The 23,763-nt window shown below is 37.3% G+C and overlaps 1 protein-coding gene across 1 annotated transcript in view; it reads left to right on the top strand.

The window, feature by feature from the left end:
- CPNE7 (copine 7) overlaps window positions 1-20,342 on the top strand; it is a 402,966-nt gene extending 382,624 nt beyond the window's left edge. Inside the window, exons 13-15 of the mRNA XM_053688669.1 lie at window positions 17,839-17,972; window positions 18,139-18,375; window positions 20,205-20,342. Coding sequence (XP_053544644.1) covers window positions 17,839-17,972; window positions 18,139-18,375; window positions 20,205-20,342 — 509 coding nt within the window. The remainder of the gene's footprint in view (window positions 1-17,838; window positions 17,973-18,138; window positions 18,376-20,204) is intronic.
- The last annotated feature ends 3,421 nt before the right edge of the window (window positions 20,343-23,763 follow it).

Raw genomic sequence — 23,763 nt, 5'->3', positions numbered from 1 at the left:
CCATATGAAATTCTCTGGGTACGCCCTTTGAGTCGGAGCTTATCTCTCATTGGCCTATAGACAATGCCACTTTGTAATCCAACCCCCATGGTTGAATATCTCTGGCTGTATTGTCTCATATTAAATACTAGGGGCAGCAGCAGGAGTAGGTTTCATTAGTAAATACTTACTACAGAAAAATATATTTTCTCATATATTTTCAAAAGTGTTCATTTAATACACATATTTTCTAGCTCAATAAATGATTTGGTCAATTTTATATGGTATTATTTAATTTAACTGAGCATGTGTATTTCAATACCAGATATGGGGGTATTCGGATATCTCTCAAATATATATATATATGTATAATACATGTAATAATGAATATACCTATCTCATGTATGCTTCCATACAATTCTACTTATAATATTTTAAGAGATGTACTTAAAAAAAAATTAAAAAAATAATGCTTACCTGATAAATGTATTTATTTCCGGATATGGTGAGTCCATGGCTTGAGTAATTACTGTTGGGAACACCACTCCTTGCCAACAGTAATTATTCAAGCCATGGACTCACCATATCTTAGGAAAGAAAAACAAAATTTATGCTTACCTGATAAATTTATTTCTGGATATGGTGAGTCCACGGTTTGAGTAATTACTGTTGGCCAGGAGTGGTGTTCCCAACAGTAATTACTCAAGCCGCGGACTCACCATATCTTACGAAATAAATCATATTTCTATTAGGGTACTTAAAAGGATTTTTATAATTCTAGTACCAGGTTAATAATTAATATTTTAGGAAGTCTAAAAATATTTAATATTCTGCTGTTATATCTCCACATTTTCCAGTTATTTCCATATTCCATACGTACCTGCACTTAGAATTCTGTTGGAACCAATATAATTATATATATATTTATGTTAATTCATTTGATAGGAATATATTGTATATCTGTGGATATCACTTTAATATTGAGTGCATAAAACTATATGATACAATTCATAGGACAAATTAAATAGGCATTTATATACCAGTATATACCAGTCATATTTGGTTTATTAGATTCCTGAAATAAAGAAAATGCTGTTTATTTTGAAATACAGTCAAACATTTTAAATTCACCATATAGCTACTTATTCAATATAGCAGATACTTATCTAACATAGTGTATCAGGTATGAGGTATATCTCCCAGACCAATATATATATATATATATATATATATATATATATATATATATATATATATATATATTATTATTTTCTTCTTAATACAATCTGAGTATTTTAACTATATGAAACTTATGCACAAGTCATTTCATATGAGACTTAGCCTCACATATTCTGGCATCTGAGCTATCACCTTTCCAGACAATGATTGTGTATTCTAGAGTTGCAGGAATTACAATGTCTTGTTTATACATACATAGTGTAAATTAACTGCTTTCCTGAAGATTTTGCTTGCTAGCTTCAAAGAACTAATCACTTGTCAACTGTCTCTTTCTGACTACAGGAGGTCTGTGATGAACGGACTCTTTAGGCAGGAAACTCCATATATGGGCGTTCAAACCTGAGAGTGCCATGTGATAAAAAATCCCTTTGAAGTGACCTGTCTTCACTATTGGGAAAATTTTTTATTTCCTTTTTTTCTTTGAGGCATCCATCTGTATTTGAGTATAGCTAGGGGGAGGTCAGTGTCTGGTATTTAGTTTCAGGCCTGTTTGAATAGACCTGTATTTTATAATTTCAAAACATTTGTACCCAGGGTTAATATTTTAAGATAAATTAATTATTTATCTATATAATGCTACTCAGCAATACCCTTACAGTATAGTATCTAATTTGCTTCATTCTCTTGATATACTTTGTTGAAAATCATATGCAAATAGGCTCAGTAGCTGCTGATTGGTGGCTGCACATAGATGCCTCGTGTGATTGGCTCACCCGTGTGCATTGCAATTTCTTCAAGAAAGGATATCTGAAGAATTAATCAAATTACATAATAGAAGTAATTTGTAATGTTGTTTAAAATTGTATTCTCTATCTGAATCATTAAAGAAATATTTTTGGGTTTCATGTCCCTATAACTGTAACGGTAAAATTAGACATGACCCAATAAACATGCATCCAATGACATACTTAAGTGCTTAACCAATTAATTACTTGTGAGATTATTTAAATATAGTATATTTTGAACAGCAGATAGGTTTTATTGGGATTATATGCTTGATGATGTTGCTGGAGCATACAATGACAAAATCTTAAAACAAACAAACTGTAACATAATATTTAGTTTGTTTTTTTTAAATGAGGAATATGGCAATAGTGTTCTGCTTAACCCATCCAACCAAAGTTTTTGTATTTACTAAAATAAATAGCCAGCAAAAGTTGATCTTTAATAATAACCAGCCAAGAACGGATGGTCACTAGAGGTATTTTTTTGTAAAGCTAACAATGTCATCACTGTTACCTATGCTATAGCAGAAGGCAAGACACAAGGGATTTGTATCAATTTGGAGAGACATCATGGGAGAGAATATTATGTGTTTTATGGTGTTTGTGCCATATAACATTGTTAATTTTCAAAACCAAGTTAATTACGGTCTAAATCCTATGACTACTGCTATTGATTGCAAAAGAGTCACAGCACAGCAACAATCATATCACTATCAGTAGTAGCCTGTGCAAGATCAAATATGAGTAGCAAAAAAATTCCCAAAGTCTTCAAGACAGCCTTACATTGAATGTAATAAATAAAAAATAAATGATACTCCATACTGTGTTACCCTTTATCACAAAAAAACTAAATTGTGATCTCTCACATTGACCCGGCCCCACACATACTATCCCTACCATGACCTGCACTCCTTACTCTTAACCCTAATGGATGACCATTAGTGACCATTAGTGACTGGTCCCCATATGCACCCTTCAGTACCTCAACACCTGAAGTACCCATTACATGACCACCACCATAATCCAAATTTATTTTAAGGTTAATAGTTACAGGGTTAGTTCACAGTTATGGCTAGTTGTGGTCAGGCTGGGTCACTGTTTTTCTTAATTGCTCTGAGTGAAGTTGCAGCTAGTGTCCTGGGTCTAAGTTTTTGTCATTTGTATATATGTTTTATATATATATATATATATATATATATAAAAACACATACATATGTATTTATATGTGTATGTGTTACGAGTAATGTCAGAAATTGGGTGATCCTAGGATTACCCAGAGGCTGTGGGTAAAGCTCAAAATAAGATCATATTTTGTACTTTACCTGGGTAATCCTAGGATTACCCAAACGCTTCTGGATAAAGCTAATAAAATCATACAATGGACTTTACTTAGGTAATGCTAGGAAAATACACCAACAGTAAATTAAACATTTTTGTGTTATTGTGTTCTTGGACAGACCGGACTGTCTGTCACACACTCGTTCTGTCCGAGAAACTTTAAAAGCATGCCGTGGGGGGTGCAACTCATGGTTAGGTTCCCAGAAGTGGTTGCGGCGCCGAAGGCTCTGATTAGAACAGAAATCTCTGGAGCGTATCTGCCCTGGGCCGTTAATGCATGATCTGATTGCTCCATGTCTCCATGAGGTCACTGGATGCACAACCAATCAGATAAGATAATGCATTAACGGCCGAGGGCAGATACGCTCCTGAGAGTTCTGTTCTTATCAAAGCTTTGGGCTCCGCAACTGCCTCTGGGAACCTACGCATGGGTCCCACCCTCCACGACATGCTTTTAAAGGTTCTAGGACAGACCGGACTGTTATTCGACGGACATTTGTCTGTCAGATTATTATCAGTCGCACACGCATTCTGCTCGAGAAACTTTAAAAGCATATCATGGGGGGTGGGACCCATGGTTAGGTTCCCAGAGGTGGTTGCAGTGCCCAAGGCTCTTGTTAGAACAGAACTCTCTGGAGCGTATCTGCCCTCGGTCGTTAATGCATGATCTTATCTGATTAGTTGTGCATCCAGTGACCTCACGGAGATACGGACCAATCAGATCATGCATTAATGGCCGAGGGCAGATACACTCCAAAGAGTCCTGTTCTAATCCGAGCCTCGGGCGCCACAACCACCTCTGGGAACCTAACCATGGGTCCCACCCTCCCCACAACATGCTTTTAAAGTTTCTCAGACATAATGCGTGTACGACAGACAGTCTGGTCTGTTCAAGAAATTTTTTTTATTTCCTGTTGTTGTAAAAAAACATGGTAGAAAACATATGAAAAAACATAATTTATGTAAGAACTTACCTGATAAATTCATTTCTTTCATAGTGGCAAGAGTCCATGAGCTAGTGACGTATGGGATATACATTCCTACCAGGAGGGGGCAAAGTTTTCCAAACCTCAAAATGCCTATAAATACACCTCCCACCTCACTCACACCTTAGTTTAATGAATAGCCAAGAAGTGAGGTGTATAAAAAGGAGTAAAAAGCATACAAAAAGAGGAACTGGAAAACATAATGTGCTTTATACAAAAAAATCATAACCACAAAAAATAGGGTGGGTCTCATGGACTCTTGCCACTATGAAAGAAATTAATTTATCAGATAAGTTCTTACATAAATTATGTTTTCTTTCATGTAAGTGGCAAGAGTCCATGAGTTAGTGGCGTATGGGATATAATACCCAAGATGTGGAAATCCACAGAGTCACTAAAGAGGGAGGGATAAATAAAAACAGCTATTTCCGCGGAGAAATTAAATCCCAAAAAATAAATACGTTTTCTTAAAAATTTTAAAAAATCTCAAATCAAAGGCATTAGAATCAAGCTGAGACAACTGCCCCAAGAACCTTTCTACCAAAGGCTGCTTCCGAAGAAGCAAATACAAAAAAATGGTAAAATTAGAAAAAATATGCAAAGAAGACTAAGTTGCTGCTTTGCAAATTTGATCAACTGAAGCTTCATTCTTAAAGGACCAGTCAACACTGTAGATTTGCATAATCAACAAATGCAAGATAACAAGACAATGCAATAACACTTAGTCTGAACTTCAAATGAGTAGTAGATTTTTTTTCTGACCATTTTAAAAGTTGTCTTTTTCCACTCCCCCTGTACCATGTGACAGCCATCAGCCAATCACAAATGCATACACGTACCATGTGACAGCAATCAGCCATTCACAAATGCATACACACTTATTCTTGCACATGCTCAGTAGGAGCTGGTGACTCAAAAAGTTTAAATATAAAAAGACTGTGCACATTTTGTTAATGGAAGTAAATTGGAAAGTTGTTTAAAATTGCATGCTCTATCTGAATAATGAAAGTTTAATTTTGATTGAGTGTCCCTTTAAGAGCCAGAAGTGGCAACTGATTTAGTAGAATGAGCTGTAATTCTCTGAGGCGGATATTGCCCTGCCTCCAGATAAGCTTTGTGAATCTAAAGTCTTAACCAAAAAAACAGAGAAATAACAGAGGCTTTCTGACTTTTCCTGGAGCCAGAAAAAATAAAAAATAGACTAAAAATCTTTCTGAAATCTTAAGTAGCCTCAACATAATATTTCAAAGATCTTACCACATCCAAAGAATGTAAAGACCCTTTAAAAGTATTCTTAGCATTAGAATACAAAAAAGAAACAACAATTTCCCTATTGATGTTGATAGAATTCACAACTTTAGACAAAAATATAAATGAAGACCGCAAAACAACTTTATCTTGATGGAAAATAAGATAAAGAAACTCACAAGAGAGAGCAGACAATACAGAAACTCTTCAAGCAGAAGAGATAGCCAAAAGAAATAACACTTTCCAAGAGTGTTATGAACATCATAAAATATAGATTTTTCAAACCAGAAAATAAATTCTCCTTGAAACAGACTTACGAGTGTATCATAGTGCTAGTAACTGAGTCAGAGAAACCTCTATGACTAAGCACTTAAGTGTTCAATGTCCATGCCTTCAAATTTAGAGATTTGCGATCCTGAAACAGGACTAGCCTTTAGGGAAGTGGCCAAGGCTGGCAACTGGACATTCTGACAAGGTCCTCATACCGAAACCTGAGAGGCCAAGCTGGTGCTTTCAGAAATACATAAGATCATACCATTATGATCTTGGAGATTACCCTTGGAAAAAGAACCAGAGGCGGAAAAATGTAAGCAGGTTGGTAAAAACCAAGGAACGGCTAGAGCATCCACCATCTCCGCCTGTGGATCCATGGACCTGGAAAGGTATCTGGAAAGCTTCTTGTTTAGACAAGAGACCATCAGATCTATTGCTGGAAGACCCCACATCTGTACAAGATGAAAAAAACACATATAGATGGAGAGCACTCCCCCGGATATAAAGTCTGACGGCTGAGATAATCCCCTTCCCAATTGTCTACACCTGGGATATGAATTGCAGAATTTAGGCAAGAGTTGTATTCCGTCCGAGAAAGTATCAAAGATACTTCCTCCATAACTGAAGGACTGCGAGTCAGTCCTTAATGATTGACATATACCACTGTTGTGATATTATCTGTTTAAAAACAAATGTAAAAGTTGTCTCTTCCATAGAGACCACGCCTGAAGAGCCCTGAAAATAGCATGGAGTTCTAAAATATTAATTGGTAACCTCGCCTCCTGAGCATCTGTTGAGAATACAGACCAGGTAGGATGAACAAATGGGGCCCCTTGAATAATAAGGTGATAGTCCAACCACCAAATCAGAGGGAAAAGAATGTTGGGATTTAAGTATATCAGTTGTGATATCTGAAAATAACCCCTGCACCTATGGTGAATCATGCAAAGCTATAGAGGCCTCAAACGAAAACAAGCAAAGAGGATCGCACCTGCAATCATGAGACCTAAAACTTCCATGCACAAAACCACTGAAGGAAATAATAGAGACTGAAGGTTTTAGACAAACTAAAATTAACTTAATTTGTCTCTAGTCTTTTAGAGAAAGAACCATAGATACTAAAATCTATCTGGAAACTAAAAAAGGTGACTGTTGTCTAAGGAATCAAAAAACATTATTGTAAACTGATCCTCCAACCATGTCCTGAATAAACCACACTAGTTGTTTCAAGTTAGATTCTACTGAATAAAAAGATTAAAGCTAGTACCAAAATATCATCCAAATAAAGAAACACTGTAATACCCTGCTCTTTGAATACAGATAGAAGGGCACCAAGAATCTCAGAAAAGAATCTCTGAGTTGCCGCTAGCCCAAAAAGACAGGTGACAAATTGGTAATGCTTATCTAGAAAAAAGAATCTCAGAAAACGATAGTGGTCTGAAAGAACAAAAAATAAGCGTCCTGTAAGACATGAAACTGAAAGGCAAAATAGTCCCTAAAGTCACCATCTGGAAAGCTGGGACTTGTACAAAATGATATAAAAATTTCAGATACAGTATTGGTCTGAACAAAATTATTTTCTTTAGGAGAAAGAATGGATTTGAAAAGCAAACCAAAACTCAGTTCCTGCAGATGAAATGGAACCATCACCCCTGAAAACTCTAAATATGAAACACATTTCAGAAAAACGTGAGCTTTCACAGAGTTTGTTATAACATGGAAAAGAATCTTCCCATGTAAGGTTTTTATTTTGAAACCTTAACGATACCCCTGAGAAAAATAATATTCTGAATCCACTAATTTAACCTAAACTGTCCAAAAGTGTTGAAATAAATACAATCTGCCCCCCCCCCCCCCTTACCAGAAGAACTGGATAAAAGACTGCACCTTTATGCAGTCTTAGGGGCTGAAATTAGTTTAATTATAAGGCTTGGAATTTACTCAAATTCAGAACAAAAATCTAAAATCAGAGCCAGAGGCCTTAGGGGAATGAAAAAATAATTAGAAGTTTAAAACATTACCCTTAGATTTCTAAACTTGGGGCAGAAAAGACTCCCTTTCCCCCCAGAAATAGAGGAGATAATAAAATCCAATAGAAAACCTTTAAAAAATTACTATCCTAAAAAAAAAATAAGATATTAATCTAAATTTAAACACTATATCAGAGATTTAAGCCATAAAACGTTTCTAGTAAAAAGGGCTAAAAATAAAGATTTAATATCAGATAAAATAACATAAAATACACCATCATAAATCAAGATACACCATCAAGTTATCAAGATCTGATAACAAAACTGTCCAACAAAAAAGTTGAAACAGCAGCAACATCAGCCATAGAAATGGCAGGATAAAACATATGGCCAATATGTAAATATGATTCTCTTCAGATAGGAAACAAACTTCCTAACATACGGCTAGATTTAGAGTTTTGTCGGTAACGACCCGCGTAGCTTACGCTGGCTTTTTTCTGGCCGCACCTTTAAAATAACTCTGGTATTGAGAGTCCACAGAATGGCTGCGTTAGGCTCCAAAAAGGGAGCGTACAGGCATATTTAACGCCACTGCAACTCTCGATACCAGAGTTGCTTACGGACGCGGCCAGCCTCAAAAACGTGCTCGTGCACGATTCCCCCATAGGAAACAATGGGGCTGTTTGAGCTGAAAAAAAAACTAACACCTGCAAAAAAGCCGCGTTCAGCTCCTAACGCAGCCCCATTGTTGTCTATGGGGAAACACTTCCTACGTCTGCACCTAACACTCTAACATGTACCCCGAGTCTAAACACCCCTAACCTTACACTTATTAACCCCTAATCTGCCGCCCCCGCTATCGCTGACCCCTGCATATTATTTTTAACCCCTAATCTGCCGCTCCGTAAACCGCCGCTACTTACATTATCCCTATGTACCCCTAATCTGCTGCCCCTAACACCGCCGACCCCTATATTATATTTATTAACCCCTAATCTGCCCCCCACAACGTCGCCTCCACCTGCCTACCCTTATTAACCCCTAATCTGCCGACCGAACCGCACCGCTACTATAATAAAGTTATTAACCCCTAATCCGCCTCACTAACCCTATAATAAATAGTATTAACCCCTAAGCTGCCCTCCCTAACATCGCCGACACCTAACTTCAAACAATAACCCCTAATCTGCCGACTGGAGCTCACCGCTATTCTAATAAATGTATTAACCCCTAAAGCTAAGTCTAACCCTAACACTAACACCCCCCTAAGTTAAATATAATTTAAATCTAACGAAATAAATTAACTCTTATTAAATAAATTATTCCTATTTAAAGCTAAATACTTACCTGTAAAATAAATCCTAATATAGCTACAATATAAATTATATTTATATTATAGCTATTTTAGGATTTATATTTATTTTACAGGTAACTTTGTATTTATTTTAACCAGGTACAATAGCTAAAATAGTTAAAATAATTACAAAATTACCTGTAAAATAAATCCTAACCTAAATTACAATTAAACCTAACACTACACTATCAATAAATTAATTAAATAAAATACCTACAATTTCCTACAATTAAACCTAACACTACACTATCAATAAATTAATTAAATACAATATCTACAAATAAATACAATGAAATAAACTAACTAAAGTACAAAAAAATAAAAAAATAAGTTACAAAAAATAAAAAAATATTTATAAACATCAGAAAAATATTACAACAATTTTAAACTAATTACACCTACTCTAAGCCCCCTAATAAAATAACAGAGACCCCCAAAATAAAAAAATGCCCTACCCTATTCTAAATTACTAAAGTTCAAAGCTCTTTTACCTTACCAGCCCTGAACAGGGCCCTTTGCGGGGCATGCCCCAAAGAATTCAGCTCTTTTGCCTGTAAAAAAACACATACAATACCCCCCCCAACATTACAACCCACCACCCACATACCCCTAATCTAACCCAAACCCCCCTTAAATAAACCTAACACTAAGCCCCTGAAGATCTTCCTACCTTATCTTCACCATACCAGGTTCACCGATCGATCCAGAAGAGCTCCTCCGATGTCCTGATCCAAGACCAAGCGGGGGGCTGAAGAGGTCCATGATCCGGCTGAAGTCATCATCCAAGCGGGAGCTGAAGAGGTCCATGATCCGGCTGAAGTCTTCATCCAAGCGGGAGCTGAAGAGGTCCATGATCCGGCTGAAGTCTTCTATCAACGGCATCTTCAATCTTCTTTCTTCGGGAGCCATCATCTTCCAGCCGACGCGGAACATCCTCTTCTCCCGACGCCTACTCGCCGAATGACGGTTCCTTTAAATGACGTCATCCAAGATGGCGTCCCTCGAATTCCGATTGGCTGATAGGATTCTATCAGCCAATCGGAATTAAGGTAGGAATATTCTGATTGGCTGATGGAATCAGCCAATCAGAATCAAGTTCAATCCGATTGGCTGATCCAATCAGCCAATCAGATTGAGCTTGCATTCTATTGGCTGTTCCGATCAGCCAATAGAATGTGAGCTCAATCTGATTGGCTGATTGGATCAGCCAATCGGATTGAACTTGATTCTGATTGGCTGATTCCATCAGCCAATCAGAATATTCCTACCTTAATTCAAATTGGCTGATAGAATCCTATCAGCCAATCGGAATTCGAGGGACGCCATCTTGGATTAGGTTTAATTGTAACTTAGGTTAGGATTTATTTTACAGGTTATTTTTTAATTATTTTAACTATTTTAGCTATTGTACCTGGTTAAAATAAATACAAAGTTACCTGTAAAATAAATATAAATCCTAAAATAGCTATAATATAAATATAATTTATATTGTAGCTATATTAGGATTTATTTTACAGGTAAGTATTTAGCTTTAAATAGGAATAATTTATTTAATAAGAGTTAATTTATTTCGTTAGATTTAAATTATATTTAATTTAAGGGGGTGTTAGTGTTAGGGTTAGACTTAGCTTTAGGGGTTAATACATTTATTAGAATAGCGGTGAGCTCCAGTCGGCAGATTAGGGGTTAATGTTTGAAGTTAGGTGTCGGCGATGTTAGGGAGGGCAGATTAGGGGTTAATACTATTTATTATAGGGTTAGTGAGGCGGATTAGGGGTTAATAACTTTATTATAATAGCGGTGCGGTCCGCTCGGCAGTTTAGGGGTTAATAAGTGTAGGCAGGTGGAGGCGACGTTGTGGGGGGCAGATTAGGGGTTAATAAATATAATATAGGGGTCGGCGGTGTTAGGGGCAGCAGATTAGGGGTACATAAGGATAACGTAAGTAGCGGCGCTTTGCGGTCGGCAGATTAGGGGTTAATTATTGTAGGTAGCTGGCGGCGACGTTGTGGGGGGCAGGTTAGGGGTTAATAAATATAATATAGGGGTCGGCGGTGCTAGGGGCAGCAGATTAGGGGTACATAAGTGTAACGTAGGTGGCGGTCGGCAGATTAGGGGTTAAAATTAATCGAGTGTCGGCGATGTGGGGGGGGCTCGGTTTAGGGGTACATAGGTAGTTTATGGGTGTTAGTGTACTTTAGAGCACAGTAGTTAAGAGCTTTATGAACCGGCGTTAGCCCAAAAAGCTCTTAACTACTGACTTTTTTCTGCGGCTAGAGTTTTGTCGTTAGATTTCTAACGCTCACTTCAGACACGACTCTAAATACCGGAGTTAGGAAGATCCCATTGAAAAGATAGGAAACGCAATTGACGTAAGGGGATCTGCGGTATGGAAAAGTCGCGGCTGAAAAGTGAGCGTTAGACCCTTTCCTGACTGACTCCAAATACCGGCGGTAGCCTAAAACCAGCGTTAGGAGCCTCTAACGCTGGTTTTCACGGCTACCGCCAAACTCCAAATCTAGGCCTAAGTGATCCCTAAAAGAAGAAATATCTTCCACAGGATAAAATTACATTAAGCAAGAGAAGAAATAGCCATATGAAAAGGATATAGCTTTTTAAACCAAGAAAAAAGGTAAAAAAGAAGAACTAAGTTTAGAATTTTTGCTAAACATATGATAAATAGCATCTGGAATAAAAAAAACTTCAAGAGTTACCTCAGAAGCTTACAAAACCCATAATTCAAACATTTTCTATTCTTGTTATCAAGAGGACTAGAATCCTCAATACTCAAAGTAAACAATTCCTTAAAAAAGAATGAATACATTCAATTGAAAAGTTTGATTTTTCAAAATTAATCTCTGAAATAGAATTATCTGAGTCAGAGAAAACCACATCAGCTGAAATACTACAGTATGCTGTCGATCAATACAAACTTCATAGTTATATAAGAAGTTAGGAGAGATCATTTACTGTATGTTAATTTGAGGACGGAATAGCAGTCATAGGGGCCTACTTATCAAGCCGTCAACCACAAATACGCTGGAATTCTGCAGCGCAATTGTGGAGACCTATATTCCCCATATTTATGAAAGCCTACAGACCGCCAAAAGTAGAATTTTGTGACGTAACATACGATCCGCCGGTCTCAGTCCGACATGGATCGATGCTTACGTCACTACAGATGGTCCGAATGCAAATACGGCACTATCTGACTACTTTTGGAAGTTAACAAATTTCTACCAGGTACGCTTGGCACTAATCCGGCCCAGCATACCTGGAATCAATGGGAGTCTGAAAGCAGTGAAAGCTTGTGTTCGCTGCTGCCCGATATCCCATTGATTCCTATGGGAGAATAAAGTTATGTTTACACCTAACACCCTAACATGTACCCCAAGTCTAACCTAATCTGTCGCCCCCTACACCGCTGCCACCTACTTTATACTTATTAACCCCTAAACCGCCGCTCCCGGACCCCGCCGCAACGAAATAAACTTATTAACCTTGAATTCTAGAATTCTAGCAGCCAATCGGAATCTAAGGGACGCCATCTTGGATGACGTCACTTAAAAGAACCTTCATACTTCGGGTAGTCGTCGGCCGAGGAGGATGCTCCGTGTCGGATGTCTTGAAGATGGACCCGCTCCGCGCCGGATGGATGAAGATAGAAGATGCCATCTGGATGAAGACTTCTGCCGCTTGGAGGACCACTTCTGCCCGGCTTAGATGAAGACTTCTCCCGGCTTCATTGAGGACTTTGGCCCGGTTGGATGAAGACTTCTCCCGGTAAGGTGATCTTCAAGGGGTTAGTGTTAGGTTTTTTTAAGGGTGTATTGGGTGGGTTTTATTTTTAGGTTAGGGCTTTGGGCCTGCAAAAGAGCTAACTGCCCTTTTAAGGGCAATGCCCATCCAAATGTCCTTTTCAGGGCAATGGGGAGCTTAGGTTTTTTTAGTTAGTATTTTTTTGGGGGGGTTGGTTGTGTGGGTGGTGGGTTTTACTGTTGGGGGGGTTGTTTGTATTTTTTTTAAGAGGTAAAAGAGCTGATTACTTTGGGGCAATGCCCCGCAAAAGGCCCTTTTAAGGGCTATTGGTAGTTTAGTTTAGGCTAGGTTTTTTTTTTATTTTGATAGGGCTATTAGATTAGGTGTAATTAGTTTAAATTTCTGTAATTTGTTTATTATTTTCTGTAATTTAGTGGGGTTTTTTTGTACTTTAGATAATTGTATATAATTTAGTTAATTGTTTTTAATTTATTTAATTGTATTTAATTGTAGTGTAGTGTTAGGTGTAATTGTAACTTAGGTTAGGTTTTATTTTACAGGTACTTTTGTATTTATTTTAGATAGGTAGTTATTAAATAGTTAATAACTATTTAATAACTATTGTACCTAGTTAAAATAAATACAAACTTGCCTGTAAAATATAAATAAACCCTAAGCTAGCTACAATGTAACTATTAGTTATATTGTAGCTAGCTTAGGGTTTATTTTATAGGTAAGTATTTAGTTTTAAATAGGAATAATTTAGATAATAAATGTAGGTTTTATTTAGATTTATTTAAATTATATTTAGGTTAGGGGGTGTTAGGGTTAGACTTAGATTTAGGGGTTAATACATTTAGAATAGTGGCGGCGACATTGGGGGCGGCAGATTAGGGGTTAATAAGTATAATGTAGGTGACAGTGGGCTCCGGGAGTGGTGGTTTAGGGGTTAATAACTTTATTTAGTTGCGGCGGGGTCCGGGAGCGGCGGTATAGGGTTAAAACAGTATAGTATAGTATGGGTGTTTAGTGACAGGGTACCAATAAAGCTGGGAAAAAGCTGAAGAGCAGCGAGATCGATGACTGTTAGTTAACAACAGTTCGCTGCTCATCGTGCTGTACTTGGTGCGCGGCTTTTTAACAGCTTTTTTGGTAACTTTGGAGAGCGTATTCAGGTCCGCGGCAGCAATGTTAGGCGATCTTAGGCGAGCGTATTGGTGCCGGCGAATGCAAGTAAGTTGACAGGTTGATAAATAGGGACCATAGCCTTCTCAATATCATTTGCAATATAATCCTTAGACTGTGAAGGAAAAACAGTAGATGTATATGTACTATAGAAACATTATCAGTATGAATAATAAAACATAACAAGTGCCACATATTAAAGCTGAAGAAATAAAATCAGCTAAATAAGCAATATACACACTTAGCTTTGGTAGAAATTGCGTACAGGTAGTATTGTTTCTATAGTAACATCAGAGGCAGGATCAGTTTGAGACATCTTGCAAAGAAAAAAATAACATTTCATCACAATATCCAATCTCCTTAAAATAGCAGTTTCAGGAATGGGAAAAAAATGCTTATATGAAAAACAAAAGCAAATAACATAGCCCTCTATAACAAATGAAAACAGAGAGCAAAAAGAGGGAGAGACTTAGAGGGACACTGAAGCAAAATTTTATCTTTCATGATTCAGATAGAGCATGCACTTTTAAACAACTTTCTAATGTACTCCTATTATCATTTTTACTTCATTCTTTTGGTATCTTTATTTGAAAAGCAAGAATGTAAGTTTAGAAGCCGGACCATTTTTGGTTCACAACCTGGGTTGTCTCTGCTGATTGGTGGATAAATGCTGTCCAGGGTCTGAAGCAAAAAATGGCTGGCTCCTTAGCTTAGTTGCCTTTTTTTTCAAATAAAGATAGCAAGCGAACAAAGAGAAATTGATAATAGGAGTAAATTAGAAAGTTGCTCAAAATTGCATGCTCTATCTGAATCATGAAAGAAAATAATTGGGTTTAGTATCCCTTTAATATAACAACATTTTTTGGCAGCAAAAATGACGCAAAGATAACCCAAATGCTAAGGAAAAAACTTTTGGCGCCAAGGTTAACAGGAAATTACGTGACTTGCGTCAAAACAAACGCAACCTTCGCGCCAAGAATGACGCAATAAATATAATCATTTTGCGCCATCGCGAGCCTAATTTGCTGCCCGTGAAAATTTGAAAAAAACAAGACCGAAGTTACAACTAGCTGAAACCTCAGGTAAGAAAAAAATTATATTAAATTTCTCCCAAACATAATTTTCAATGCTGAAACTGTTAGACTGCAAAGGTAAGTAGACATAGACCTGACTCATGGCAAATATATGTAATATATATTTAAAAACTTTAAAAATATAAAGTGCCAAACATAGCTGAGAGTGTCTTAAAAAATTATATATACTTACCTGAAGACACCCATCCACATATAGCAGACAGCCGAACCAGTACTGAACAATATCAGCAGAGGTAATGGTATAGAAGTATAATGTCGATCTGAGAGCCTTTGGTGAGATTTCCCATGGGTGAAACCATAAAATCAACAGGCAATACTCCCTTCACATCCCTCTGACAAACACTGTACTCTGAGAGGAATTGAGCTTCAAAATGCTTAGAAGCGCCTTTCACAGAAGCAATCAAGCACGACTTGCTTCACCATCCTCCACCGAAGGCAAAGTTTGTAAAACTAAGGTGTGAGTGAGGTGGGAGGTGTATTTATAGGCATTTTGAGGTTTGGGAAACTTTGCCCTCTCCTGGTAGGAATGTATATCCCATACGTCACTAGCTCATGGACTCTTGCCACATACATGAAAGAAATCCACATATGAAAAATAAAAATGTTTAATTTTAAAAATGTTTAATTTTGAAAAGTAATAAAGTTTAATTTAAAAAAATAAAAACGTTTAATTTTGAAAAATAAAAATGTTTCATGTTGTTGTTTTAAAAATGTTAATTTCCTGTTGTAACAAAACATGGTACAAAACATATGTAAAATCCACATATGAAATATAAAAATGTTTAATTTCCTGTTGTTGTAACAAAAACATTGTGCAAAACATAAGTGTTTGTGTAATCCAAAATAAAAATGTTTAACTTCTTAAGGACAAGGCCATTTTTCAATTTCTTTCCCTTAAGGACCAGGGCTATTTTTACATTTCTGCAGTGTTTGTGTTTAGCTGTAATTTTCCTCTTACTCATTTACTGTACCCATACATATTATATACTGTTTTTCTCGCCATTTAATGGACTTTCTAGAGATACCATTGTTTTCATCATATCTTATAATTTACTATAAAAAAATTATAAAATATGAAGACAAAATGGAAAAAAACACACTTTCTGGGATCCCCCTTGTTCAGAAATAGCAGACATATATGGCTTTGGCGTTGCTTTTTGGTAATTAGAAGGCCGCTAAATACCGCTGCGCACCACACGTGTATTATGCCCAGCAGTGAAGGGGTTAATTAGGGAGCATGTAGGGAGCTTCTAGGGTTAATTTTAGCTTTAGTGTAGTGTAGTAGACAACCCCAAGTATTGCTCTAGGCCCATCTTGGTATATTTCATGCCACCATTTGACCGCCAAATGCGATCAAATGAAAAAAAAAAACGTAAATTTTTCACAATTTTAGGTTTCTCACTGAAATTATTTACAAACAGCTTGTGCAATAATGGCACAAATGGTTGTAAAAGCTTCTCTGTGATCCCCTTTGTTCAGAAATAGCAGACATATATGGCTTTGGCGTTGCTTCTTGGTAATTAGAAGACCGCTAAATGCAGCTGCGCACCACACGTGTATTATGCCCAGCAGTGAAGGGGTTAATAAGGGAGCTTGTAGGGAGCTTGCAGGGTTCATTTTAGCTTTAATGTAGAGATCAGCCTCCCACCTGACATATCACACCCCCTGATCCCTCCCAAACAGCTCTCTTCCCTCCCCCACCCCACAATTGTCCCCGCCATCTTAAGTACTGGCAGAAAGTCTGCCAGTACTAAAATAAAAGGTATTTCCCCCCCAAAATGTTTTTTTTTAGCATATTTACATATGCTGATGTTTAGGATCCCCCCTTAGCCCCCAACCTCCCTGATACCCCCTCAAACAGCTCTCTATCCCTCCCCCTCTAATGTATTGGTAGCCATCTTGGGTACTGGCAGCTGTCTGCCAGTACCCAGTTTACAATAAAATATATTTTTTATTATTTTTTTTATAATTTTTCTGTAGTGTAGCTTGCCCCCACCTCCATCCCTCCGAGATCCCTTAGATCATTTTTATTTATTTTTTTCCCACTTTCTGTTCAATTTTTTTTCTGCAGAGTAGCGGTTCCCTACCCACTCCCTACCCGTGCGCAGCTCCCGTGCATGTGCACACTCCCGTGCGTGTGCCCTGGCGATCCTGCCCACAATCCCGCCCCCCTCCACATCACACGGCCCATTGATGGCCGCCCACCCACCTCCCAGACTGGCTCCCACCCACGATACCGGCCATCGATGTCCGGTGCAAAGAGGGCCACAGAGTGGCTCTCTCTGCATCGGATGGCCAAGGAGAGTTATTGCAGGATGCCTCGATGTCGAGGCATCACTGCAATAACCGGAAAGCGGCTGGAAGCGATCAGGATCGATTCCAGCTGCTTTAAACCCTAATGTTGTACAGGGTATGTCGCTGGTCTTTAAAGAACAGGTTGTGTGCGACGTACCCTGTACGTCGTTAAGGGGTTAATTTATTGTTGTTTTGTGTTGTTGTTGTTTGGGTAATCCTAGGATTACCCAGGTAAAGCCCAAAATATGATCTTATTTTGGCCTTTACCCACAGCAACTGGGTAATTCTAGGATTTCTGACCCGTAACATATATATGTATTTATAAAGAGAATGCATCTTTAGGGCAGCACAGAGAGTAAATTACTGATTTATTTATTTATCTCTTTTCACTAGGGATTCAGGGAATAGTAGAATCCTACCAAAACTGCCTACCCAAAATCCAACTGTATGGACCTACTAATGTGGCACCTATAATCTCCCGGGTGGCACGGCTTGCAGCTGAGGAAGAAATAACCAAGGAGGCATCAGTAAGTGAGACAGTCCTAAACCATGAACCTTCCAGTGTTTAAAAGGTTGAAAGTGTTAATAGTTGTAATATTTGACTATAATGAGATAATGATAGTTTAGTTTAGTTTAATTAGTTTAGTTTCAAGTAGATCCATTGTAACCTATGACTCTTCTTGCTCTTTCCAGAAATACTACATCCTCCTTATTCTCACAGATGGTGTAGTGACAGACATGGCTGACACTCGAGAGGCTATAGTACGTGCTTCCTACCTGCCCATGTCAATTATCATAGTTGGAGTTGGAAATGCAGATTTCACAGACATGCAGATTCTAGATGGAGATGATGGCATCTTAAGAGCGCCCAAAGGGGAACCTGTGCTCCGTGATATTGTACAGTTTGTTCCATTTCGGGAATTTAAGAATGTAAGTTCCAAGGAAATATAATATGAAGGGGTTATAATACCCCCAGCAACCAAAGAGAAATGTAATGAACTGTAATACCTTGCGTCTTGTAGTCTATGTGATAGAATCATTACAGAGCAGTGATTTTCACTAATCTACTACATAATTCTCTTAAATTAAAAGGGACATTAAGGAAACATTAACATTGTTTTTCTTTTAAATCCAGAATAAATATCATTAATTAAAGCTGACATAATTGTGGCTAAGATAAATAATTAATTAAAGGGCTATTATAGTCAAAAAAAGAACATGCTCTAATCGTTTAGAGCATGTCATATTAAGACTATCAACCATAGGCTGCTGTGTTTTTAACACCCCCTCAAAGGGGTTAAACACACAGTAGAAATACTGCTCAGGACTCACAGAGCACTGCTAGTCCTGAGTGGAAACACATCCAATCAGTAGTGTCAGACGCATGACTAAGAGATGTGTAACTAAAACTGCTGATTAGATCAGCAGTGTTTTCCACTCAGGACTAGCAGTGCTCTGCAATGTCATTTTTTTACTATAATGTAAGCGCTACATTTGTAGCCAAACAGAATGGTGATAGCCCAGAGGCGGAGTATCAACAAATTCGTTATCTGTGTTACCTTGTTTGCTGGTGCCATAGGTTCACCACCCCTACACTAGTGCATAGCAAGCCCTTGTTAATTTTCATGTTTTTATTGCAACAATGATTTTGTCCTTAGAGGGGAGTAACTAGACCTCACTCGAACCCAAGGCAAAGGTTGTGGCAGGATCCACATTTGTTTACAGTTCCCTTTCTGGCTGTTGACAAACAGCAGAAGCTAAGCCAACAGGTGTGAGAGAAGCTGTTTATATGTAAATATGAGTCATCCTTCCACCTTGGTTGACCTATGCCACAGGATATCCAATTCCTGTACAATTATGGACAGGTTTTCTGTACATTAATACTTTGGCCATTTCAGAAACCATGCCCCCATATTTGCACAGGTGAATCCAAATTCTTTCCTTACATAGTGAGCCCTGTAATCAACCAATAAGGAGGAGGAAATGCTGGGCTAGACCGAGTCCAAACATAGGGGCATATTTATCAAGCTCCGTATGGAGCTTGATTCCCTGTGTTTCAGCTGCTCCATAACTTGTCCGCCTGCTCTGAAGCGGCGGACAGAAATCAACCCGATCGAATATGATCTGGTTGATTGACACCCCCTGCTAGATTGGCCGCAAATCTGCAGGGGGCGGCATTGCACCAGCAGTTCACAAGAACTGCTGGTGCAATGATAAATGCCGAGAGCGTATGCTGTTGGCATTTATCGATGTGCATCGGACATGATCCGTAATATCGGATCATGTCCGCTCGCACATTAATAAATAGGCCCCATAGTGATAAGATAGCACTGGATTCTGTTAATGTGGACTGAAGAGTATGACTGTAGACCATTCTGGAAAACTGAATAATTTAAGGTTTTTAATATTTTTGAGTGTCCATAGATATGGTTTATTGCTGTGAAGAAAGGTTATGATAAAGGTACTTGGCAGTAACACTGATACCTACAATATATGGTGCAACAGTTATTGTGCCTGGGTTTATAATGCATTTACCTGGCTGGCGACTGCAACCAATCATAAGAATACACTACTATTTAGTAACAAGCAAATTATAATCATTGTTTTGGCTAATGCCATAACTGTTTTATTCCTCTTATATTATTGAAGATTAGTAGTGTGGTACTGATGAAACCTTACATTTCTGTCTCTGTATTCTCCAACTGAAGAAACATGTTAATTGTCCTTATGTGTTTCATTATATCATATTTGTTTTTCAGGCATCTCCTGCAGCTCTGGCTAAATGTGTTTTGGCTGAAGTTCCAAAACAAGTAGTGGAATATTACAGCTATAAAGTCTTCCCCCCTCGCTGCCCAAAAGAAGATTCTCCAGACTCAGCTCTCAACTCCCCCCAATGAGCCATTCTTTGCCTCAACCCCCAATCCTTAGAATCTATTCCCAGGATATATGGGGATCTGCATTATCACCATCTCACAGCATGACTATACTGCTGTCCAGCTGTTGACTTCAGCAAAATATAGCCAGCGTGTCCAGACTCTTGCTCCATAATCGCTCCATCCTGAACTGCTGTAATGCGGGGTCTGACTATTGTTGGCTCACAACAAATGCTATGTTCTTCAGCACAAACCCAAGTGACATTTTAATTTTACAAAATTTCTAACTTTTATGTCATTGGTGGGTCACAGTCATATTTGCTTTTTAATGGACACAAGAACTGCACATGAATATGCAGTCAGCATCACTTCTGGGCTCATCACTTGACTGTCTGCTTTAAGGATTCTGGAGACCTGGTGACTATAACTCCATAGTTTATGGTGTGGTCTGTATAGATCAGATATATTGCTATGTCTGAATGTAAAATAGATTGAGAAGAGCTGTCAGGAAGGTTATACACAACCATTTCTGCTAGGTTTAAATCACAACTTCCTGGTTATGCTTAACTTAACTCGTTGATCAACCTCCTGTTTGTGTTTAACTTGTTTGTTCTTGGACTTGAGATCCAATCTTATAATCAAGACTCAGCACCCTTCAGGCCTGATGATCTAAAGAGTTCTGAATGTGAAGGAGAGACAACTACATTATAAGGTCTAAAAAAATCCCATAGATTTTGTGTGATTTCTCTCCATGGTGGTGAGATTTTGATCATTGGGCCCTGAGACTGATGGGGAATTTTAGAAATGACCTCAAACAGACACAATTACTTTTTGGTGAAATTATCTATTTTGTGATCTCATCTCTGCAACTGATACATATTCTTGCAATGTTTTCCTTCTAAATCACCTTAGAAAATAGGTTATATGAGTTCTTCTACAGCGTAGGTTCTGGTGCCTTTTGTTTCTAAATCCCAACAGTGATTTCATTTGTTTTAGATTCCAATCCCTACAAGGCTTTGCTAGAAACCTAATTTATGAAGTACTTCCATTGTCTGTGTAATTAGTATAAAGATTTTTAAAACAACTCTCATCTTGACTGCTTATGGGAAAGAGCATGAATCATGTGTAATAAAATGGTAATTACCAAACTAACCATAAATTAAAAAACAAACAAAAAAACAGACGGCTTTTTGGGGGGCTCCTGAGATGTTGAAGTATGAGATCTTTATTTGTGAGACGTCTGAAAATGTAGTGTATTAGGTAACATAAAAATGTCCCTCCTTAGCCTTCTCCTTTATACTGTGACATTTTTAAAGGTTATGTTTAATGAAATGCTACTTATAGTGTTCCTGTCATCTTGTCCAAACATGGTATAATTAGTTCATGACCCTGGAATAAAACATAATCTCTGATCTATAAAACAGCACGCATTAAAACACATGCAGAAAAGCTATTAACTCAGCAATGGGGCTTTACATGGATTTTATCCCCCCCACACACTACTCTAATATAATTACTGTATGTATTTGAAGCATGGAAAAGTTTCTTAGTATTTTGATTTGATAATAATGTTGTTCTTCTTTAAGCAAGTAATGAGTACTAATGGGCATCCAGGAGATAGACAATTAGAGATCTTGTAGATGTGTCGAAATCTTTACAATAAAAGTTACATTACTGTACCACATTGTTATGTAGATATTGGCACATATCGAAGCCAAAACAATGGTGTATGTATATATATATATATATATATAAAACTAAATGAGCTATAAGCGCACTCTCAACCACAGTTTAACAAAAGTAACAGGGTGCAGAAGAAAGAAAGATAATCCATAAAAAAACGCACTCTCTGGGTTTAAGGCACAGTAAACAAGTTTATTCTGTGACATTTCGAGGCGTTCACCACTTCCTCAGACCATATATATATATTAGACTCATTGTTCTTTTGCAAAATAAATACCATTAAAAGAACACTAAACCCAAATTTTTTCTTTCATGATTCAGATAGAGCATGCAATTTTATGCAACTTTCTAATTTACTCCTATTTTCACATTTTCCTTCATTCTTTTGCTATCTTTGTTTAAAAAGCAGGAATGTGATGCATAGGATCCGGCCCATTTTTTGTTGAGAACCTGGGTTATGCTTGCTTATTGGTGGGTAAATGTAAGCCTCCAATAAGCAAGCGCTATCCATGGTGCTGAACCTAAAATAGGCTGGCTGCTAAGATTACATTCCTGCTTTTAAAATAAAGATAGCAAGAGAACGAATAAAAATTAATAATAGTAGTAAATTAGAAAGTTGAATTTCATGCTCTATCTGAATCATGAAAGACAAAATTTGGGTTCAGTGTCCCTTTAAGGCACCTTATGTAAACAAGTTGGACTCCCCTGCACTAGACCATAAATTACTGTTAATGGCAATCATTCTAATTTCAATGATGTGATGCTTTCTAGCAACTCCTTTGCACAAGAAGGGTAATTTAGAGAAAGAGATTCTGATGAAACCATTTGTATAGCATTTAATGCAGATAACTGTAGTGAGGTATCTATACTGAATGAAAACAATTCAAGTGGCACATACCTGATACAGTTTGTGTGGGAAATCTTAGTAAAGGTTTATTAAAGTATGACAGTGTATATGTTTATATACTCACACAAACACATCTAGCTGATATAACTCTCTCATGCTACATTATTTAAATGCAAATTATTTACATGAATTAGAATAATATTTCTAAAAAAAAACAAAAAGCCATTTTAGAACCATGATTTTACATGGCAAAATACTGGAATCAAATCCCATGTTTAAAAGTTAGCAGTGATGAGGTTAGCATCACCTAAAGAAAATGTTAAAAGGGTCCTGTAGGATATTCTATTAATAAAATAAGCAAATACATATTTTTATTTATTTGCAAATCTTTCAGTTACATAAAATCTAGTTATTTTAATAGGCTACTTGTGCTGCTGTGTCAACATATCCTGTCAGCCTAAGAATGTGTTACATTATTGCACTTGCAGTTAAGAGAAGTATGAGCAGATGTCAATGAGGCAGTATTAAAAATATACAAGAGTATAGAGAATTGAGAGGAATGCTGTAAAATATATATAGTTTAGAAAGATCAGAGTTTTTAAATAGAAGCTCTTTATTTCTGTGATGCTTTGTCATTGTACACTGCACAATCTTCCCACTGGGTCACCGTGGCAACGCCTCAACACTGCACCGTAATGATCAAATACATTGCAAAAAAGATGGAGTATTGTTCTCATATATATTTTTTTTAATTGGGGAGTAGTAATTTTCAGAAACTAAAAGGGTGAAAATTATTTTCTGTATGTATCAATTAATATGATAAAATAAATTATAAAGCCATGGATAAATGCAAGATCATTACATACTAATGAAATATATTAATGAGAATGATGATGTATATATTCCTCTCATGTG

The sequence above is a fragment of the Bombina bombina genome, chromosome 1, assembly GCF_027579735.1.
Source record: "Bombina bombina isolate aBomBom1 chromosome 1, aBomBom1.pri, whole genome shotgun sequence".
Lineage (NCBI taxonomy): Eukaryota > Metazoa > Chordata > Amphibia > Anura > Bombinatoridae > Bombina > Bombina bombina.
The sequence above is the reverse complement of the archived record's forward strand: the minus strand, read 5'-3'. Positions and strand labels throughout refer to the sequence as shown.